This window comes from Aulonocara stuartgranti (assembly GCF_965226115.1).
Source record: "Aulonocara stuartgranti genome assembly, chromosome: 1".
Lineage (NCBI taxonomy): Eukaryota > Metazoa > Chordata > Actinopteri > Cichliformes > Cichlidae > Aulonocara > Aulonocara stuartgranti.
The window spans coordinates 40633880-40652297 of NC_138939.1; the positions used below are offsets into that span (position 1 = coordinate 40633880).

Here is an 18418-nt window from a genome sequence, read left to right on the forward strand (position 1 = left end):
TCTCGATTCATACTTATGTGCGATCTCATTTCCAAATGACAACGATTAAAAAAATAAAATAAAAAAAGACGACGATTGTAGCGTATTTTGATCCGGGACGTACTCTGCATGAAAACAAGCGCTCACTCTTCCTGCTCAACAAATGACGAGGGCGGAGCCTTATACCACGTGATACAGAAGCTGTGCCGTGTGATGCTAAAATTAGCAGGAAAAAACAACGGCGAGCACGTCAGCGATGACGAGAAAGTGACAGGAGAAAATCCGTCCCGGTCAACCACCCAAACAAACGGGAACCTTATACAGCGCTTCCCTTTACCCGTCGACCTCAAAGAAATTACGGAGGCTATCACTTATCACCTGACCACAGATATGGCTCCATCAACACTGCAAAACGAGGGATTTAGGAAAACGATCAACACCCTAGACAAACGCTACACAGTGCCGTCCCGCAACTATTTTTCTATTGTTGCACTACCTGCTCTGTACAGGCAGCGTCGAGCAACGGTGGAGACGGAATTTCAAGCAGGACAACATTTTGCAGCAACAACAAAACGTGAGACATTTGTTGTTTTTATGTTTATTTATTGTTTTTATTTTCAGTCTCAACTGTTACGAAGTTGATGTGCAGTTAATAAGTGCGATAAATATTTATACTGGAAAAGAAAATGGTGAGAGAATCGTGATCTCAATTCTAAGCCAAAAAATCGTGATTCTCATTTTATGCAAAATCGAACAGCCCTACTGTCCAGTAATGCGAATTCTTCTGAAGTACATCCTGTTGTGTACTATATGGGAGAAGGCCACTTTGGCATCAGCGTCCTCTACTACATGATATCTCATTGTCATTCACATTCTGAATCATTAAAGTCCATCTCCCATATATTTTTCAGGTCATACTGGTTATAAAACCGACTGCAAACAGCAATATTGGCAGTTGAATCCAGCTGCATTAAATGGTGAACCAGGACATAAGACTAAAATCATTCTTCATCAGTCATTCTTTGCCTGCCCACTAATTCATAGAAGAAAGAACAACTAAACTAAACTAAAAAAAATTCAGATTACTTCCAGTTATGCTCACGTATCATGATGTCACCAAATTCCTCAGAGTTCGAGCCGCTCATTGATATGCAGCACCATTACTAAGCCTCTAATAAAAAGTAGATCTGCATCAGATTGGAGAGCTCTTATGGTTGTGATGAGAAAGATTTTCTCCGTTTGCAGTCTGACTAAAGCTGCATTAAAAAAGAGCCATGAAGAAAGATGCAGATACGTGTGTTAAGTTTAAAGTGGAAGAACTTTTGTAATGCTTTAGGCACACTCTCTCTCTCACACACACACACACACACACACACAATGTTGGGTCAGGATTGGTTGTGACCTTGCTTGGCCCAATGCCTTTGAGATAAAGAATTCTACTTTCTCGTACAAAATCCAGGTAAACACAAGCCTGTAGTGTGTGTGTGTGTGTGTGTGTGTGTGTGTGTGTGTGTGTGTGTGTGTGTGTGTTTAGACGTCTTTGTGATACTTGTGGAGACCAACTGTCCCTTATGGGGACAAAACGCCCGTCTCATTGAGTTTGAAGACATTTTTGAGGCTCAAAATGTTGTTTTAATGTCAGGTTTAGGGTTCAGGCAAAGGGTCAGGGTTAGGCATTCTGTTCTGATGGGTAGGGTAAGCGGCTGGGGAAAGCATTATGTCAATTAGATGTCCTCACTAAGATATGAAAACGAGTGTGTGTATGTGTGTGAGAGAGAGAGATTGAATGTCTTTTCTTTCTGTCCACAGGCATGTACGCAGAGTGTATGCGCATGCATATGTCATACATGTGCATGCACTGTATTTTACTATGTGTGAGGAAGGGGTTGGTGGAAATCTTTGGTTATTTAATTCAGCGTCCCTAAATCATCCAATTTTGCTGCTCAGTTCAGTCAAGCCAAACAACAGCTCTCCTCTCACTGCCTCCCCCGTTCCTTCTCTCCCAGTCTGGGACATCAATCTGATGAAAAACATTAGCATCCATCAAACCTCTTTAGCTGTAAATCCACAAGTTGATAATAGTATTCTTGCAGGTGAACATCATAGATCACAGTGCTTCCTGCTGATTGATTTCACTACAGCCAGCACTTGTTATTTTATCTATGTTCTGCACATCTGTTATTTTTTCTTTAAGCATGTATTTACATCCATTAGTATGCCAAAGAGGGACGGTGTCTGATGAAATGTATGTTTTAGAAATGCTATTGTGTAGCTCACTTATATTACCACGTTACACAAAATGTTCATATTACCTGTCAGTGCCACAGAAAAAATGTCATTTCAAGTCAATTAAGAACGTCATGATGATGAAGGAAGAAATTCTCTGGTTGCTTTTAGAGAAAGGGATGGATCAGCTGATAAAATGTTCCTACGCTGACCCTGAAGAGTGGGGAAAACACTGCACAGAACAGTGCAAGCATCAGTGTCAATATCCTTTATACTGATTAAGTCAGAACTATAAATAGCATGAAATGAAAGAGCTGGGGTGGAGATGAGGTGTAGCGAGTCCATGCTGACTGCAGCAGCTTCAATAGCATCCCCGAAATGGAATTTGTCAGTAGGTTATCACTCAGACAAGCTGATATGTCCAGATTACCGGTTGATTTGTGGCCTACCACAAATATGCTCAATTGTCATGAAAATAAAAGGAGAAATTAGGTTTTTCTGTTGATGTATTTCATTTGGGCACCGGAGAACTGCTGTAGTCCAACACATCTTTCTGGCTGTTACGGTCACAGTCGGGCAGACTCACGAGTAGAAAAGATTTGTCTTTAAATGAAAACAGCATGCAATTTCCAAATCCAGCTCAAAGAGAGCAACATTGGTATTCTGTCAGCGGCAGAGCGGCTGGTCTTCTTTCCACCTTGTCAGTCTATGTGTGTATGCAGGGAGGTGTTCATGGCAATATGTGGTCCTGGGGACATTAGCCCACAGACCACTATGTAAGATCCACTGTAGTCCAAAAGCCAAAAGGCCGGGAAGATTCAACAACATAGCAGAAAAAGCATGAAAGCAGGAACTGGGGTGGAAATGGGTTGCAGAGGCAGCACTAACACCATATTCTAACTCATTTCATAATAGTTTTCATGTCTGCTTCGACATGAAAATTATTGTGACTGTGACATCTCAGACTCGGTTAGCATGTTAAAGTTCATGACAGTGCAATTAGACTGAGCAAATATGGCTTGGTTAGAAAAGTCGTCAAGTGATAAAAACCTCTTTTTAAAAAAAAGAACATGGCAGCACATCTTAGGTTTCAAAGGTTATATCAGAATATACCAAACGACTTCTGAAACATGTTCAATTAAATTTGTGTGAAAACATTCTTACCCTATACAAAAAACACATGCCTATGCAAATTTACCATAAGTTTCATGAAACGTGCACTTCCCACTGTGGGTAAGTACATACACACACTCAGACACAGAGTAAATTGGCTTTTCTTACCTGCGTGGATGGTCGGGAGCAGCAGAGCTGCCAGGAACACGACGCACGTCTTCATCTCTGTCAGCCTGCCGCTGACCAACTTTGCACCTGAGGCTTTCAAAGGCTGCGGCAGACCTCCCAGTGGGCTTCAGAGGTGGTTTCAGAGTACCAAGTGCCAAGTTCACAGAGGGAGGCCACCAAAAGCACCTACAATATCACATTGAAATGCAAAGGGATCAGTCAGACATGTACAAATAGACAAAGATTGAATGAACAAACCTGTAATGGAACATCACACGCTATCCACATTTCAGGATAGCTTTGTCATACACTTTATTTAGCATTTCAGAACATTAGATTTTTTTTTTACTATGTCTTACAGGCTTATGTAACTTCATATAGCTCTGTTAACGATATACTGGATAGTTTTGTAAAGTAGAAATAAATCACATTCACTGTTGCTGCTATTTTTCCTTCAGTTTTCATAACTGACTGCAGCAGCCACTGTCTCACACTATGCTATACTTTAAATCCATCCAAATGTTTGGACAGACACAGACAGCACAAGTGAACTGTGGGAGGATCTGCCATTTTGCCATCAGATTTACGGTGGCGTTCCCAGGTGTCCTAAAAGTGGTACCAGCATCCACAGTCTCCCCATCCATAAAGAAGCCAAGCTGGAAGCAGTGACTGAGGTTGTTACTGACCACAGCTGCTGCACAGGGATACAACCGCATCCTAAAAATATGCTGCAACATTTTGCATTTTCAATTACTTATTTAATATCTGTGCAATGTTCACTGCAGATTAATTAATGGAAAGTGTGTTCTGTTTTTGAAAAAAAGTCACTTAATGACAAAACACAGTATCCTGATGCTTTGATTAGATTTAATTAGTTCATGCTGCCATGTGGGAAATGCAGCAAGATGCTGTGAGCATAAAAGAGTGCTATAATAATTAATCATCATTTATTTTATCTTATAATTAGCTTGCTGTTTGTCTATGGGGGACACAGTTAGTGTGACTTTCTCAGTGCAGTCAGCTATGGTACACTGGCCGACGATGAGCTCTGAATCACTGTTCACAACAATGCTAACTTAATGAACTATGGACTCAGTCTGTTTGCTAGACTTCATTTTGTTAATGCTACTTATTTCCTTCCCCTTTTTTCAAATATACTTTATCAGTGTCCAGTATGAATGAAAGATTGTGAAAATGCTCTGCCATTCGTCTTGGCTGTATTCATGTGTGCGCTCACAGCAAACATTTCTCCCAGGTTTCCTCCCCTGCGTATTAGTGTAATATGTTTATCTTGTCTGGCAGCAAATAATTAATGATGAGGCGGTTGCAACAAAAGGAAAATAAAAGATTGTTTTTCTTTCTTGCGAGGAGCCCATTTAAGCAAATATGAGGTTTGTGGATGTCATAGTTGAACAACAAAATTTCCATGTGGAAATCACTGTTTATTTAATCTGGCCTCTAATCTTGCTGTGGATACAAGTGGCAGAAATGAGCTTTTTCCGAAGGGTGGCTGGCTTTCTCTTTAGAGGTAAGGTACCGGTACTGATTTTCAAGTATAAGGGTAATGTGCAGAACTGCATCAGCTACAAAGGGATACAACTGAGGAGCCCTACTGTTATGCTATGGGAAAGACTTGCTGAAGCTAGGTTAAGAAGAGAGGTGTTGATCTGTGAGCAGCGGTTCCGCTTCGTGCCAGATCAGATTTCTTTGGGAAATACATTTGCTGTCAGTTTGTCTAACCTACGGGACTGTTTCGTAGGGCTGAACGATATATCGCATTTGCGATAATATCGCGACATGATCAAGTGCAATTTTCTAACCGCAAAGGCTGCGATTATACGCTGCGATTATACTCCGTTTACGTGACATGCGCGAGTAAAACATGTGATATGATCAAACGAGATTGTCTAACCACAGAGGCTGCACTCTGGTCACGTGACACGGGGAGCAAAGTTTTGAAACAGTCTACCGAGAGTGAACTAGCAAGCAAAGCTGTAGCCTACACAATGGCCTCAGGTTCAACAGAACCAGAGCCTGCGGGGATGCTAGTACCAAAGAGGAATGGAACATCAGCCGTGTGGGAATATTTTGGGTTTAAAACAGATGATGTCGCACAGAGTCAGGTACTGTGTAAAACCTGTCTTGGTAGAGTTTCTACATCTCGCAGAAACACTACGAATTTGTACCAGCACCTTAAGACTCGGCACAAAACAGAGTATGGTAGATGTATGGCTAAAAAATCTAGTAGTGTGCAGAATAAACCTAGTAACGTTACTCGGCAAGGATCACTGACCGAACTGTTTGATGGTGTTACGCCATATGAACGCACTTCAAAACGGCACGTGGAAATCACCAAAGCAGTAACCCACTGCATCGCGAAAGACATGATGCCCGTCAATACGGTGACCAAGCCTGGGTTCAATAATTTGGTAACTACACTGGATAAGAGGTACAGAATGCCCTCCCGCACGTATTTCAGTCAGACTGCAATACCCGAGCTACATATGCAATGTAGGCGGAGGGTCGCAGCGGAGTTAAAGGCTGTTGAGTTTTTTGCGGCGACAACAGACATGTGGTCAAGCCGTACAGCAGAGCCCTATCAAAGTCTGACGGTGCATTACATTACCGAAGACCTCCACCTCGAAGCTCGCAGCCTACAAACGGCCTACTTCCCCGAAGACCACACAGGGGAAAACATTGCTGCTGGCCTGAGAGAGGGGCTTGCGTGTTGGGATCTCCCTGAAGACAACCTTGTCTAACGACGGACAACGCGTCAAATATGGTGAAAGCAGCACAGCTGAACGAATGGACCAGGCTCCAGTGTTTCGGACACAGATTACATCTTGCTATTGGTAAGTTACTGCCGTGAGAGAGAGAGAGAGAGAGAGAGAGAGAGTGTGTGCGTGTGCATGCATGTATGTGCGAGCCTGTGTATCACTCTCTCCTACAAACACACCACACTATTATTTATCTTGTTCTTTACTGCTGTTAATTCTAGATATGTTATGTCAACCCCACCCTGATGTACCCACCTCTTCTTATGTATTTTCTTTTTTGTTTTTGTCTTATGGTCTTATGTTCTTGTATGTCATGATGTATGTAACAATAGCTTTGGCAACACTGTTCCCATAGTCATGCTAATAAAGCAACTTTGAATTTGAGAGAGAGAGAGAGAAATGGTGAAACCTTGCATCATAACTGCAATTGTATGTCTAACACTAATTTTACTTTTTACTTTATTTTTTTTCCCTCCAGAAAATGCAATCAAAGATGGTAGAGTATCAAGAGCAATTGGGCTGTGCAAGAAGTTGGTGGGGCACTTCTCGCACAGTTGGAAGAAAAAGGCAGCACTCACTGAGGCACAGAAGGAGCTTAAGCTTCCTGAGCACTCTCTCATTACTGAGTGCGCTACAAGATGGGGGTCCAAAGAGAAAATGATTGCCAGAGTGCTGGAACAGATGAAAGCCATATCGCAGGTATTGACAGGTGACCGACATGCACGCTCCCTCATCCCAACCTGGCAGGATGCTGAAGTGTTGGAGTCCATTCATAAGGCACTGCATCCTCTCTCCGAATTTACTGATGCTCTTTCTGGAGAAGAGTATGTGAGCATCTCCTACCTCAAGCCAGTTCTCCATCTTCTGGCAACATCAGTCTTGGCTGAAGATGCTGCGGACACTGATCTGACTAGATCAATTAAAACCAAGGTCCTGGCATACCTCAACGACAAGTATAGTGACCTCAACACCCAGGAGCTTTTGGATGTTGCGTCGTTCATGGACCCTAGGTTCAAAACGCAATACATCAGCGCAGACAACCTTCCTGCCATTAAGGCCCGACTGAAGACAGAAATGGTGGAATCGGCTAGACGTACACATAATCAGGTAAATCCTTGAAAATTATATTTCCACAAACACATAATATTTAAAAATAAGCTAACTGCAAAAGTAATGTCTCTCTTCCCATCTGGCAGGAGAAGAGGTCTCGCACTGAAACTGCTCAAAATTCTCCAAGTGCACAGGCCTCTGGGGGAAAGGCAAAGAAGACTCTTGGTAGTCTTTTTAAAACCAGTGCGGCCTCTTCAGCTTTGCCTCTGCCACTTGAAGATGTCGTGGAGGCAGAGTTGAATAGTTACCTGTTGACCCCTGTCATTGACGGAGAGGATGATCCCTTAGCCTGGTGGAAGTCGCACAACATTCACTTTCCACGACTGTGCAAGATGGCCCGCAAATATCTGTGTGTGCCAGCCACAAGTGCCCCCTCAGAGTGTCTGTTCAGCACTGGAGGGAATATAGTGACCTGCACTCGCTCATCCTTAAAGCCAGCAAAAGTAGATATGCTAGTCTTCCTAGCAAAAAACCTGTGAGCTAGGATGATTATGGCTAACTGAGCCATACTCATTGTGCACTTTAGTTTGTGCTGTGTTGCTGTTACTTACTGCAGATAATCAAGATGTTCAGCCAGTTTTAATTTAAAGGCGTGTTTGTGTGTGTGTTTATACAATTGCTATTATGTTTGCACTTTATGTGTAATGTTACTGACTGCAGAGATCAGTAAGATGTGTGTATTTTTTATTTATTAGTTTTATTTATTTAATATTATTTTTTAATTGAATGACTGTCTAGTAGTTCACAGATGTCGAAAAACTGAGTGTGGTAAAGCCACTGATTTTGTTTATGTATATTTCTGCAATCTGCACATTGTACTGACTTTCATTTTAATGTTTACACCAGGGTTCCTTGTCACCACTTTATGCTCAGATGTTTGTAAGCTAAAAATAAACTGTTGTGTATGTTCAAATATACTGTTGTGATTGAAGAAGTTAAATAAAAATGTCAGTCATCAATTCATGCATCACCTCATGTCATCATAACAGAGGTCTGTCTTCCAGGAAAGAACAGTTTAAAATTAATGTAATATAGTATTGGCCATACTATATGATGTATTGCTTGTCTTTGTTTAATAATACAGAAGACAAAGACCTTAAAAAATAATCGCATATCGCATCGCAATCGCAATATTGGGGCAAAAAATCGCAATTAGATTATTTTCCATAATCGTTCAGCCCTACTGTTTCGTTTCCTAGTGACATCACTGCACAGTTTTATTTTTAGAAATGAAAGTCTTGTCTCCATATTAACCGAATCGTCTCAAAATCTTTTGTTGTAAATGTAAGTCATACGTAACTCAAATCTAAGTTTTCACTTGTTGAAAAGATAAGCATGGAAAAATCACATCAGAATGTTTTTTTATTCCACTAAAAAGACAGCACTACCTGAATCTGAATGCACAAAAGATTCTTCCATTTGCAGCTGAGGGTATAGTATATTTGGGAAACATTATCATCAGCAGTGCAATACCACACAAGAACAACAATAATAATAACATCATAAGTAAGAACAGATGTGTTATACCATCATAAATTGTGCAAGTTGTCAAATCCAATGCGATGCATTATAGTAAAGTTGCTTGGTGGATAAGGGGATTTACAGAAGTAAATCAAAACCAGTTGTTTAAAATAATGATTTAGTGCATAAGTGAGACCCTGTATGTGCAGCCGTTTTTAAACTGCATTTATTATTGTGACTGTGCAATCTAAATACTCCTCGAGGAGCTGGACTGATGCACACTTAAGACGGTGTAGAAGTTCATATAAATGAGCTTGCAGAGCTGTTCAGATTACCCTTTAGTTTGTGTTCTCGTTGATGCATTGAGTGTGAGTGCCTCATGAGTGAGTTCACATGCTGTCTTCTCTAAGGACTAAAAGGCTCCTGACTTGGCAGTGAAAACAGGTTCAGTGCATGTGTTTCTGTTAGTAGTACTCTAGAATCAAACGGGGGGTCTGAAAAAGCTCCAGTACCATGATAAGACAAAAAAAAAACAAGTAAATCCCATAGACTCTCATGTTAATATGCATGTTTACAGCCTAGGTCAAAAACAGTTTCAACTTCCCATGGGAGCTGATTTTTCTCATAACTCACCCCTCTGGATACCAGTAAGGCTTAAAGTTAGGGCCATGATCACTTAGATTGGGGTTACTTAGCAAATCCCCATCTCATTCAAATTTTGTAACTTCTGGTTTTAAAGAACCAATACGGTAACTGCCAAATGGTTAGTGAGGATTGAAAATGTGGAGAACAGAACCTGATGGGTGGGTGAAATAGAAAGAGGTATGTAAATCAATCTTCTACATACAGTCCATGCTTTAACTTGAGCCTTACAAGCTACTCTTCTAAGTACAGGACATGCTACTTGATTCAAATTATGAGGTGTGGAATCTTACAGAAGTTATTATCAGTCATTTAAACCTAACGGTATTCTCACAAAAATATCAAATAGAACCAATTAAAATCCAGCCCAATGCTAAGGCCAAAATGAACAGCTGTGGTCTGTATGGATAAGAGGCTTTCAAATACAATAGAGCTGCCTTTGTATTACCTAGCCCAAGAGATATGAAAAACTCTGAAAACTGTGATTTAAATTTCTACCTCCACTTTATCAAAATGAAAACCTTATGATAGTAAGCGGTCAGTAACCACTGACAAAAGTGAACTTCTCAGCTGCAACTCTAGCACATCTGATATAACAGATGGCCATTTGGATGCAAAGGTACAGCATTTTTGTCAGCTTTTAAGTAATGTATGTTCTATTTGTATGCATCTTTTAGCAAACAATATTGTACACAACACACTGTACACTATTGTCATTTATACCAAAGGGTCTACAAAGAACAACTTAGAACAGTGTTCTGACACTTTCATTTAATTAATAATTACCGTATTTTCTGCACTATAAGGTGCACTTAAAATCGACAGTGTGCCTCATAATCCGGTATGAATTCTGGTTGTGCTTAGTGACCTCGAACCAATTTTATGTGGCACACGGCGCTCAAAAATTTGTTTTGTTACCACTAAATTTAGCTACGAAGCCCCACCGCTTGATGGATTGTCGGAGCATTACGGTTACTGTAGTCAGGAGCCTTGCGGACTCGGAGTAATCTGGGTCGAAAACTCCGTCAGCTTCAGGTCCCAAAGTCAAACAAACACTGCGGCATCACTGAGAGTTAAAAACTGTCTAAATTCTTTCATCTTTAATAAAATGATCAGCGTTGCTGCTTTACCAGGTATAACAATTAAGTTTAACATCCAGGCATCCATGAAAACAGGATTTATTAAATTTAATGGAGTTAGAAGTTAACAGGAAGTTAGCTCGCTAGTTTCCACCTAAGCATGATATAGCATGTTCTGACTGAGAGATTTATGAAAGAATTCAAACGTACAGCTCTGCTATCACTTCCAACATAAATGAAGACAGAAAACTAAACAGCAGTGACGTTTGTAGGGTTACTGAAGTTGGGCTAGCTGCTATATAATGATGTGCTACGTGGTGGCTAGCGACACAGCTATGTTAGCATAACATAAACAGTGAAGCTGGAGGATGAACGCTAACTTTTTTCCACTTAATGAAAGTTAATGTGAGGGTTCCTGATGGTTAGAGACAAATGCATGGCAGGATGCTGTAAATGGACCAAACTTCAGTCAGGAGAACAACTGAGATAATCCATCCACAATACGAGGATGGAGCAACCGAGCCGAATTCAACATTAATGAATCAATGGTGCGGAAGTGAAGAAAGCAAGAAGAATGAGTTGAGTAAAGTTTGACTTATCTGATTGTTTAGTTTTGCTTAATGCGCCTTATACAGCGGGGAAAATAAGTATTTGACACATCAGCATTTTTATCAGTAAGGGGATTTCCAAGTGGACCATTGACACAACATTTCCACCAGATGTTGCCATCAAGCCAAATATTGACGTCATACAAACAAATCAGAACATATAAGTATACAAGTTAAACCACAATAAATAAAGTGAAATGACACAGGGAATAAGTATTGAATACATGGAGATAACAAGGGGCAAAATGACATAGAAAGCCAGGAGATCACCTGAAATCTGTCAGTATTGATAGAGAAATCCTGTCCCCTATCAGTACTAATTGATATCAGCTGCTTTAGTCCTAATTGATGGCCTATAAAGGCTCCTCATTACCCAGAAGGCACACAGGAAAGACTTCATGATGGGTAAAAGCAAAGAACTCTCTCAAGATCTTCGTAATCTTATCGTTGAAAAGCATTTTGATGGGAATGGTTATAGGTGCATTTCCAGAATGCTGAATGTTCCTGTGAGCACTGTGGGGGCCATTATCCGGAAATGGAAAGTGCATCAGTTCACCATAAACCTGCCACGATCAGGTGCTCCACGCAAGATCCCTGTCCGAGGAGTCCAAAGAATAATCAGGAGGGTTCTCCAAGAGCCAAGAACCACTCGGACAGAACTTCAGGAAGACCTTGCATCAGCAGGTACTGTTGTTTCAAAGAAAACTATAAGCAATGCACTGAACCGCCATGGCATCCATGCACGCTCACCACGCAAGACTCCATTGCTGAACAAAAAGCATGTCAAGGCTCGGTTAAAATTTGCGCAACAGCATTTGGAGAAGCCTGTGGATTATTGGACGACTATAGTATGGTCAGATGAAAGCAAAATTGAACTTTTTGGCAGTCATTCTACACACCATGTTTGGAGAAGAAATGGCACTGCTCACCACCCCAAGAACACCATACCAACAGTCAAGTTTGGGGGTGGAAGCATCATGGTTTGGGGCTGCTTTTCAGCAAGGGGTACTGGCAGACTTCATATTATTGAAGGCAGGATGAATGGAGAGATGTACCGGGACATTCTGGATAAAAATCTGCTGCCATCTACCAGGAAGCTAAAAATGAAAAGAGGGTGGACATTTCAGCAAGACAATGATCCCAAACACAAGGCCAAGGAAACAATGAAGTGGTTTCAAAGAAAGAAAATCAAGTTGCTTGAATGGCCCAGTCAATCACCTGACCTAAATCCCATAGAAAATCTATGGAGAGAACTGAAGATTAAAGTTCATAAAAGAGGCCCAAGGAACCTTCAAGATTTAAAGACCGTTTGTGTGGAAGAATGGGCCAGAATCACTCCTGAGCAATGCAGACGACTGGTCTATCCATACAAGAGGCGTCTAGAAGCTGTAATCACCAACAAAGGCTTTTCTACAAAGTATTGAATAAAGTGTGTTCAATACTTATTCCCTGTGTCATTTCACTTTATTTATTATGGTTTAACTTGTATACTTATATGTTCTGATTTGATTGTATGACTTCAATATTTGGCTTGATGGCAACATCTGGTGGAAATGTTGTGTCAATAGTCCACTTGGAAATCCCCTTACTGATAAAAATGCTGATGTGTCAAATACTTATTTTCCCCGCTGTAATCCGGTGCACCTTATGGTCTGAAAAATACACTAAATCTGACAGAAAGACTTATTAACAATACTGTAGAGAGTTAATTTTTCATGTAACTGCTGCTGCTTCCACCTGAGACCTTAAAGTTACTTGCTCAGGAACAATGTTCCCTCTAATTTTTCATGTGTCTGAACAAACACACAAACTCCCTGAGCAGTCCCGTACCATAAATAAAACACCGAGTTGTATTATGAGTATGAATCTGTAGTCTGGGAGAGAGTCTTTAACTCTCTGTCAGCAAAATACAGTATATAAAGACCAATGTTGGCAATTAATTATATAGTTACTTCTTCAAAAAAGGTAACTGAGTTTTTTGCAGCTGTTTACCTAAAAATGCAGCCAATGTGTTTTTTTAAATAAACATTTAACACTATTTACAGAACAATCAGCTGTTCTGCATCAAATTTGATGCCACACAAATTATTTGTGCCACTCCAAAACATAATTTCTCTGCACTATGAGATGAAGGAGAACAACAGCCTGATACCTGCAGCCCTGACAACAGCAGATGTATCACTCCTGTAACACCTGTAACACTCAGCAGTCGCCTCATTGTTCTGACACACACAACAACACTACTGACTACACTACACACTAACTACACAAGACAACACACTAACTAAATCTCTCACATCTCAAAGCACGCCGTCACTCCTAAAACTTCCCCCTTCCTAAACAACTAAATGCCATGTTGCCATACCATTTTTTGATTGGTCGACATGGTACATTTTTCCACCAATAGGAAAGGCTGGGGTTTTTTTGTTTTTGTTTTTGCTCATAGGCGGAGAGTGCCAAACGTTTCCCGTGAATTGTGCCATCTGTGACGGCTCACATCTCCAGTGGTTGTACACGTTGTCATTAACGTGGCTTCACTCCACATCAGCCACGCCGTTTGCTCGCTAAAACACCGGTGTCGGCACATAAGGACGCTGTCATGGCCTGTCAACGACGTTGATTAGCTGCGTATATACGAATGTGAATCGCATCATTGTCTGGAGCAGCCAGTCACTGATCACTTACTGACTCACACTGCAGAACAGAATGAATTGTTAACATATTTATTTTAATTTCAATTCAGGTTAGATTTTTTTTGTGCACAAAGCAGATTTTCTGTGCGCGGAGACCGTGCCAGTGCGTGATTGCGCAGGTGTGCAGCTTAGAGGGACCACTGCTCAAGAATAAGGAAATAATGTTATACCCCATTTCCCTTGTACCTGCAACACACCCTTCATCCCTACTCACCCCTATTATGTGTTCATGGACAGTTGACAAGGGACTGCAGGGGAAGAGGGTTTGTTTTGTGTTTTTAGCACAGGAATGGAAAAAGACCATGGCAGTAAATGCTAATATTTAATAAAAAAAAATAAATAATTGTTTCTCCTGTTCTCAGCTTTAGTGACATTATTAACCCTTTCATGCATGCATTATGACAACCTCAATCTGGATTTTTTTTCTCAAGTATTTTTATTCATCTTTAGACATGAAAAAAAGATTTTTGAACTTCAGTTTTTAAACATGTACTTTTCAAAAAGTGTTTTACATGTCCACTTATACATGTCCACTGGCTGACAAGTGGGTGGCAGGGTATGGAGTGACACATCAGTGCCCAATGGAGTGGTTTATGTACAAGTATACCATCAACACTGACACGAATACAAGAAAACAGCTTTTGAATAGCTGTCCACTGTAGTGACCACTATGTGTGAAAGGGATAAAGCATATTGTCAAGAATTGTGACATACAGCTAAGTGGAAAAGCTATTTGCTATTGCGCTGCTCAGCTTTTAGCAAGGTTAGTAATTACTCTTGACCTCCTATTCAGTTGACATCCATGTTCTAGCTGAGCAAAACTTGTTTTAAAAGAATAAAGGCTCAAGTGGAAATGGATTCACATCGCGATACCACTTGTAGAACAAAAAGAAAAGAAAGCAGGAAACGAAAGGCAGCAATATGGAGGTGACGAAAATGAAGGTGGTTTTAAATCCAGTGGTATTGTTTCTCCAGGGCTGGCTCCTGCTGTTGTATTCCTCTCCAAACAGCAGTCAGCCTTTGCAAAAGCCTTATTGTTGCACTGCTTTGTGCTGGCTGACAGAAAGTGATTCACACATTCATCACTTACAGCCTTTTGCGTGAAAGACATGAACATAAAGGAGGAAAGCCACAAGGGAAAAGAGCATGTCATTAAACAGTGTATCAAAAGAATAGAAAATGTGCCCTGATGCTGGAGAGTTTTTAAGCAAACAAATATTTTCCATGCAACCTCTCTCCAAGGAAGACAGACGGCTAGTTATATAACTTCAGAATATTAACAAAACGTTGTTAATCATGTGCTCATCAAGGGAGAGTCAAAATAAGGGCAAAAAGATGCATCACAACAGGGATCAGTGGCAGATAACTATTAAACCTGAAGAGGCCTGAATGCTGAGAACGTTTTCAAAATTCCATGAAAAATATATGTAAACCTTTTTTAGTGTCTTTTTATTTTTCCTTATAGCATCACAAGTTATTACCATCAGGGGGACAACGAGAAATACCCACAAATCTATCACATTGTAACCATAAAATCATGCATCCTGCTCAGAGTGATGTCAAGCTTAAACAACAGCTGCTCTCCTTTTCTCTTCTCAAATTGTGAGCATACATTTGTTCACAAGAATGAGTAACCATGGTTACAGGGAGACGCTCTGTCACTCTGCAGTTCTTATGATTCCTTATAAACAATCTGTGGTTTTTATTTCCATGCATGACAAATTGGCCAAAGAACGGCAGGAGACAGATGCTGTCCAGTGTAGCAGGTGATTTATTTATCATCATTGTGACCAAAATTATTTATAAAAATAAGAAAAGCTTAATAACTCCAAAGTTAACTTGGTACAAATAAACACAACTGAACTTAAGCCAACCAAAATGACTGTCACATGCACTCAGCTACACTAACCTGGTCCTCCTCTCTCAAACACCTGAGTTCTTCTGCTTCAATACTCTACCCAAAGCTACCCAACCACAATGTTCTCCTGTGGAATATTCCATTCAATGGGTGTTACTAAACATTACAATCATAATCAAACACTTATGATGCTACGCTGTACCAGCAATAAAACACAATTCAAAGGTATAGCCATTGCATTTTACAACAGTACATATAACTCTCAAGCAAACAAACCCCTAAAACTGATTTTGTTTGCTTGAGATCATCATCCCCCCTCTTCACCCGGTCCCTTCCTGTGACATCAGCACTAGGAAGCTATAAATACAGGAAGTGAGGCAGCACTTCCTCCCTTTGCTCCTGGAACACAGGTAAGTAAGGTGAGCTCTAACAAAGCAAACTGGACAAACTAACAGTTGAAATAAATAAAATGTTAACTTAACAAACTTGTCCAAGTTAATTTAAACCGAGATGTGGAAAACATAAACAAACCTGGGATAGTAAGTGTTTGCGTTACTACAGAATAAGGATTAGGTAAATCAAAACAACAATCTTAACTAAGAATAGCAAGCCTGGGCGAATGATGCTGTCACGCATTTTGTCGCAATGCAAATTCAAGAATGTATGTACCTGATTGACACACAGTGAAGAAGTTATACTGTGTTTATATGGTGTATATGTGGGCTACTGGAACAAGAAGGCACATGTGGGAAGAGATGAAAATAGGGCGCTGTTGGACTGCTACTACGCAAGTAACCCCAGCAGGCGGGGTTACACAAATAGGATGAAGGAACTATGGAATCATCGATACCCAGCAAAACAGTAGTTCAGTGTTCCATCATTTCATTATTAAATGTGGCCTACCACTTTTTGGCTAAATTGCTGCTCTTACTAATCACTTCCACTTTGTTACAAAACCACTAAAGGTTGAAAAATAGTTCAATGTGAAATATTCAGTAGGAAAGAAAGTTAATGACTAGGCTTGTTGCACAGGTGCCATCCTATCATGGTACCATGCTGGAATTCACTGAGCTTCTGGGAGTCATCCATTCTTTCACTAATCTGTGTAGAAGCAGTCTGCATGCCTAGGTGCATGACTTTATACACCAGTGACCGTGGAAGTAATTAGTGCAGCTGAATTCATTGACCTGGATGGGTGATTGAATACTTTTGGTAATATAGTGTAAAAATGCATTTCCTGTAGTGAAAATCTAAAAGGAAATGTCAGCTTTTTCCACCTATTGTTTCATATGAGAAACCATAAATCTGGTTACTGTAAACTGCAGACATTAACATATTTGTGGGGACGAATGGATCATATTTTGCTTAGGGCACATGGAGAGCCTAACTCGGTGCTAAAAATATGTATATCATTAGCAACATCCTGAGGTCTGCAGTGACAATGGGTAATATGATTCACTCAGCAGTCAGCCAGTTTTGATAGCAGACCTGCCTCAACACACATTCTAACAGGCGTGAGGGGGTGGAGCAGGTATGGATGCGTGTGTGTGTGAGTGAGTTCAGACTGGATTCGTTTGCAGGAAAATAAGTCGCACATTAAGTGTTCAGTGCAAACAAACACGCACAGGAATCCTTAACTTCAGGACCTTACACTGACTGACAGTAATTTCCTGTCACCACAAACCAATCATCACTAAATACTAAAAGGTCTAGACATTAAAATTTAATGAAGAACTTGTTATTTCCCCATATAAGGAATACCCATGCCTACAATGTTAGTCTTCACAACACAAGTAATATGATAAATATGATGATTTTTGTATACATTTACCCATGAGCCAATGTTGCATGACGTTATGTGAAATAGTATTAATTAATACATATTCAGTGCTATAGAATAATGTGCAATCAGTACTTGAACTTACACATTTCTTGTTAGCGTAAGCATTGTGTAGCAGGGTGTGGTCAGCTGCAGGGGAAGGGTGGAGCAGTGGGTTCAGCAGAGGACAAACACTGGCTGCTTTACGGTAATCTTGAATGAAAGGGAGTGATTTATAATAGAGAGGAGCCGGGGGGAGATGACTTTAATGAATTTAGGAGGGATAATGTCCACTGGGCAGGATTAAGTGTGCATGTATGAGACTGTCAAAAAGCTTTGAGGAATTTAGTTTGAACTTGGACAACAGAACTGGGTGAGAGACTTGAAGAAGTACAGACTTGAACTGTGACCTGATGCTGTTTATCTTTCCAGTGAAGAAATCAGAAATGTTTTTACAGTAATTAGAGGACATGGGAGGGAAAACGGATTGAGGAGGATTAGGGAGTCTGCTGATGGTTTCAAACGGGAATCCTTGGGTTATGTTTGTTATCGTAAAGCAAACTAGCAACATATGATGTTTCCACAGTTGACAACTCGGCTCATCTTTTCAGATTGGGTTGGCTGTTCCTCTCAATACATGAGAGGAGCACAGAAAGGAATTGGCAAGAATACCAGAGGCGCAAAACACAAGCTACTGGTAGACCGAGCAGTCAGCCGAGACTGCAAGACCAGGCTGACCAACCTGCACTGCCTGGACTGATTACAAGAAGGCCCATGACATGATGCCCCACACGGGGATCCTGGCATACCTAGACCAAGATCAACATAACCCTAAATACCCTTATTTAATCTTTAGGCATTTGCCATTACTTCTCAGTGATTACA

General features: G+C 40.6%; 1 protein-coding gene across 3 annotated transcripts in view; it reads right to left on the reverse strand.

Annotated features, from left to right (window-relative positions):
* cemip (cell migration inducing hyaluronidase 1) overlaps positions 1-18418 on the reverse strand; it is a 156770-nt gene that overhangs the window by 94823 nt on the left and 43529 nt on the right. For all 3 annotated transcript variants that reach the window (XM_082530610.1, XM_082530611.1, XM_082530612.1), the window contains exon 2: positions 3487-3672. In XM_082530610.1, the coding sequence (XP_082386736.1) occupies positions 3487-3541 (55 nt within the window). In that variant the 5' untranslated portion in view covers positions 3542-3672. The remainder of the gene's footprint in view (positions 1-3486; positions 3673-18418) is intronic.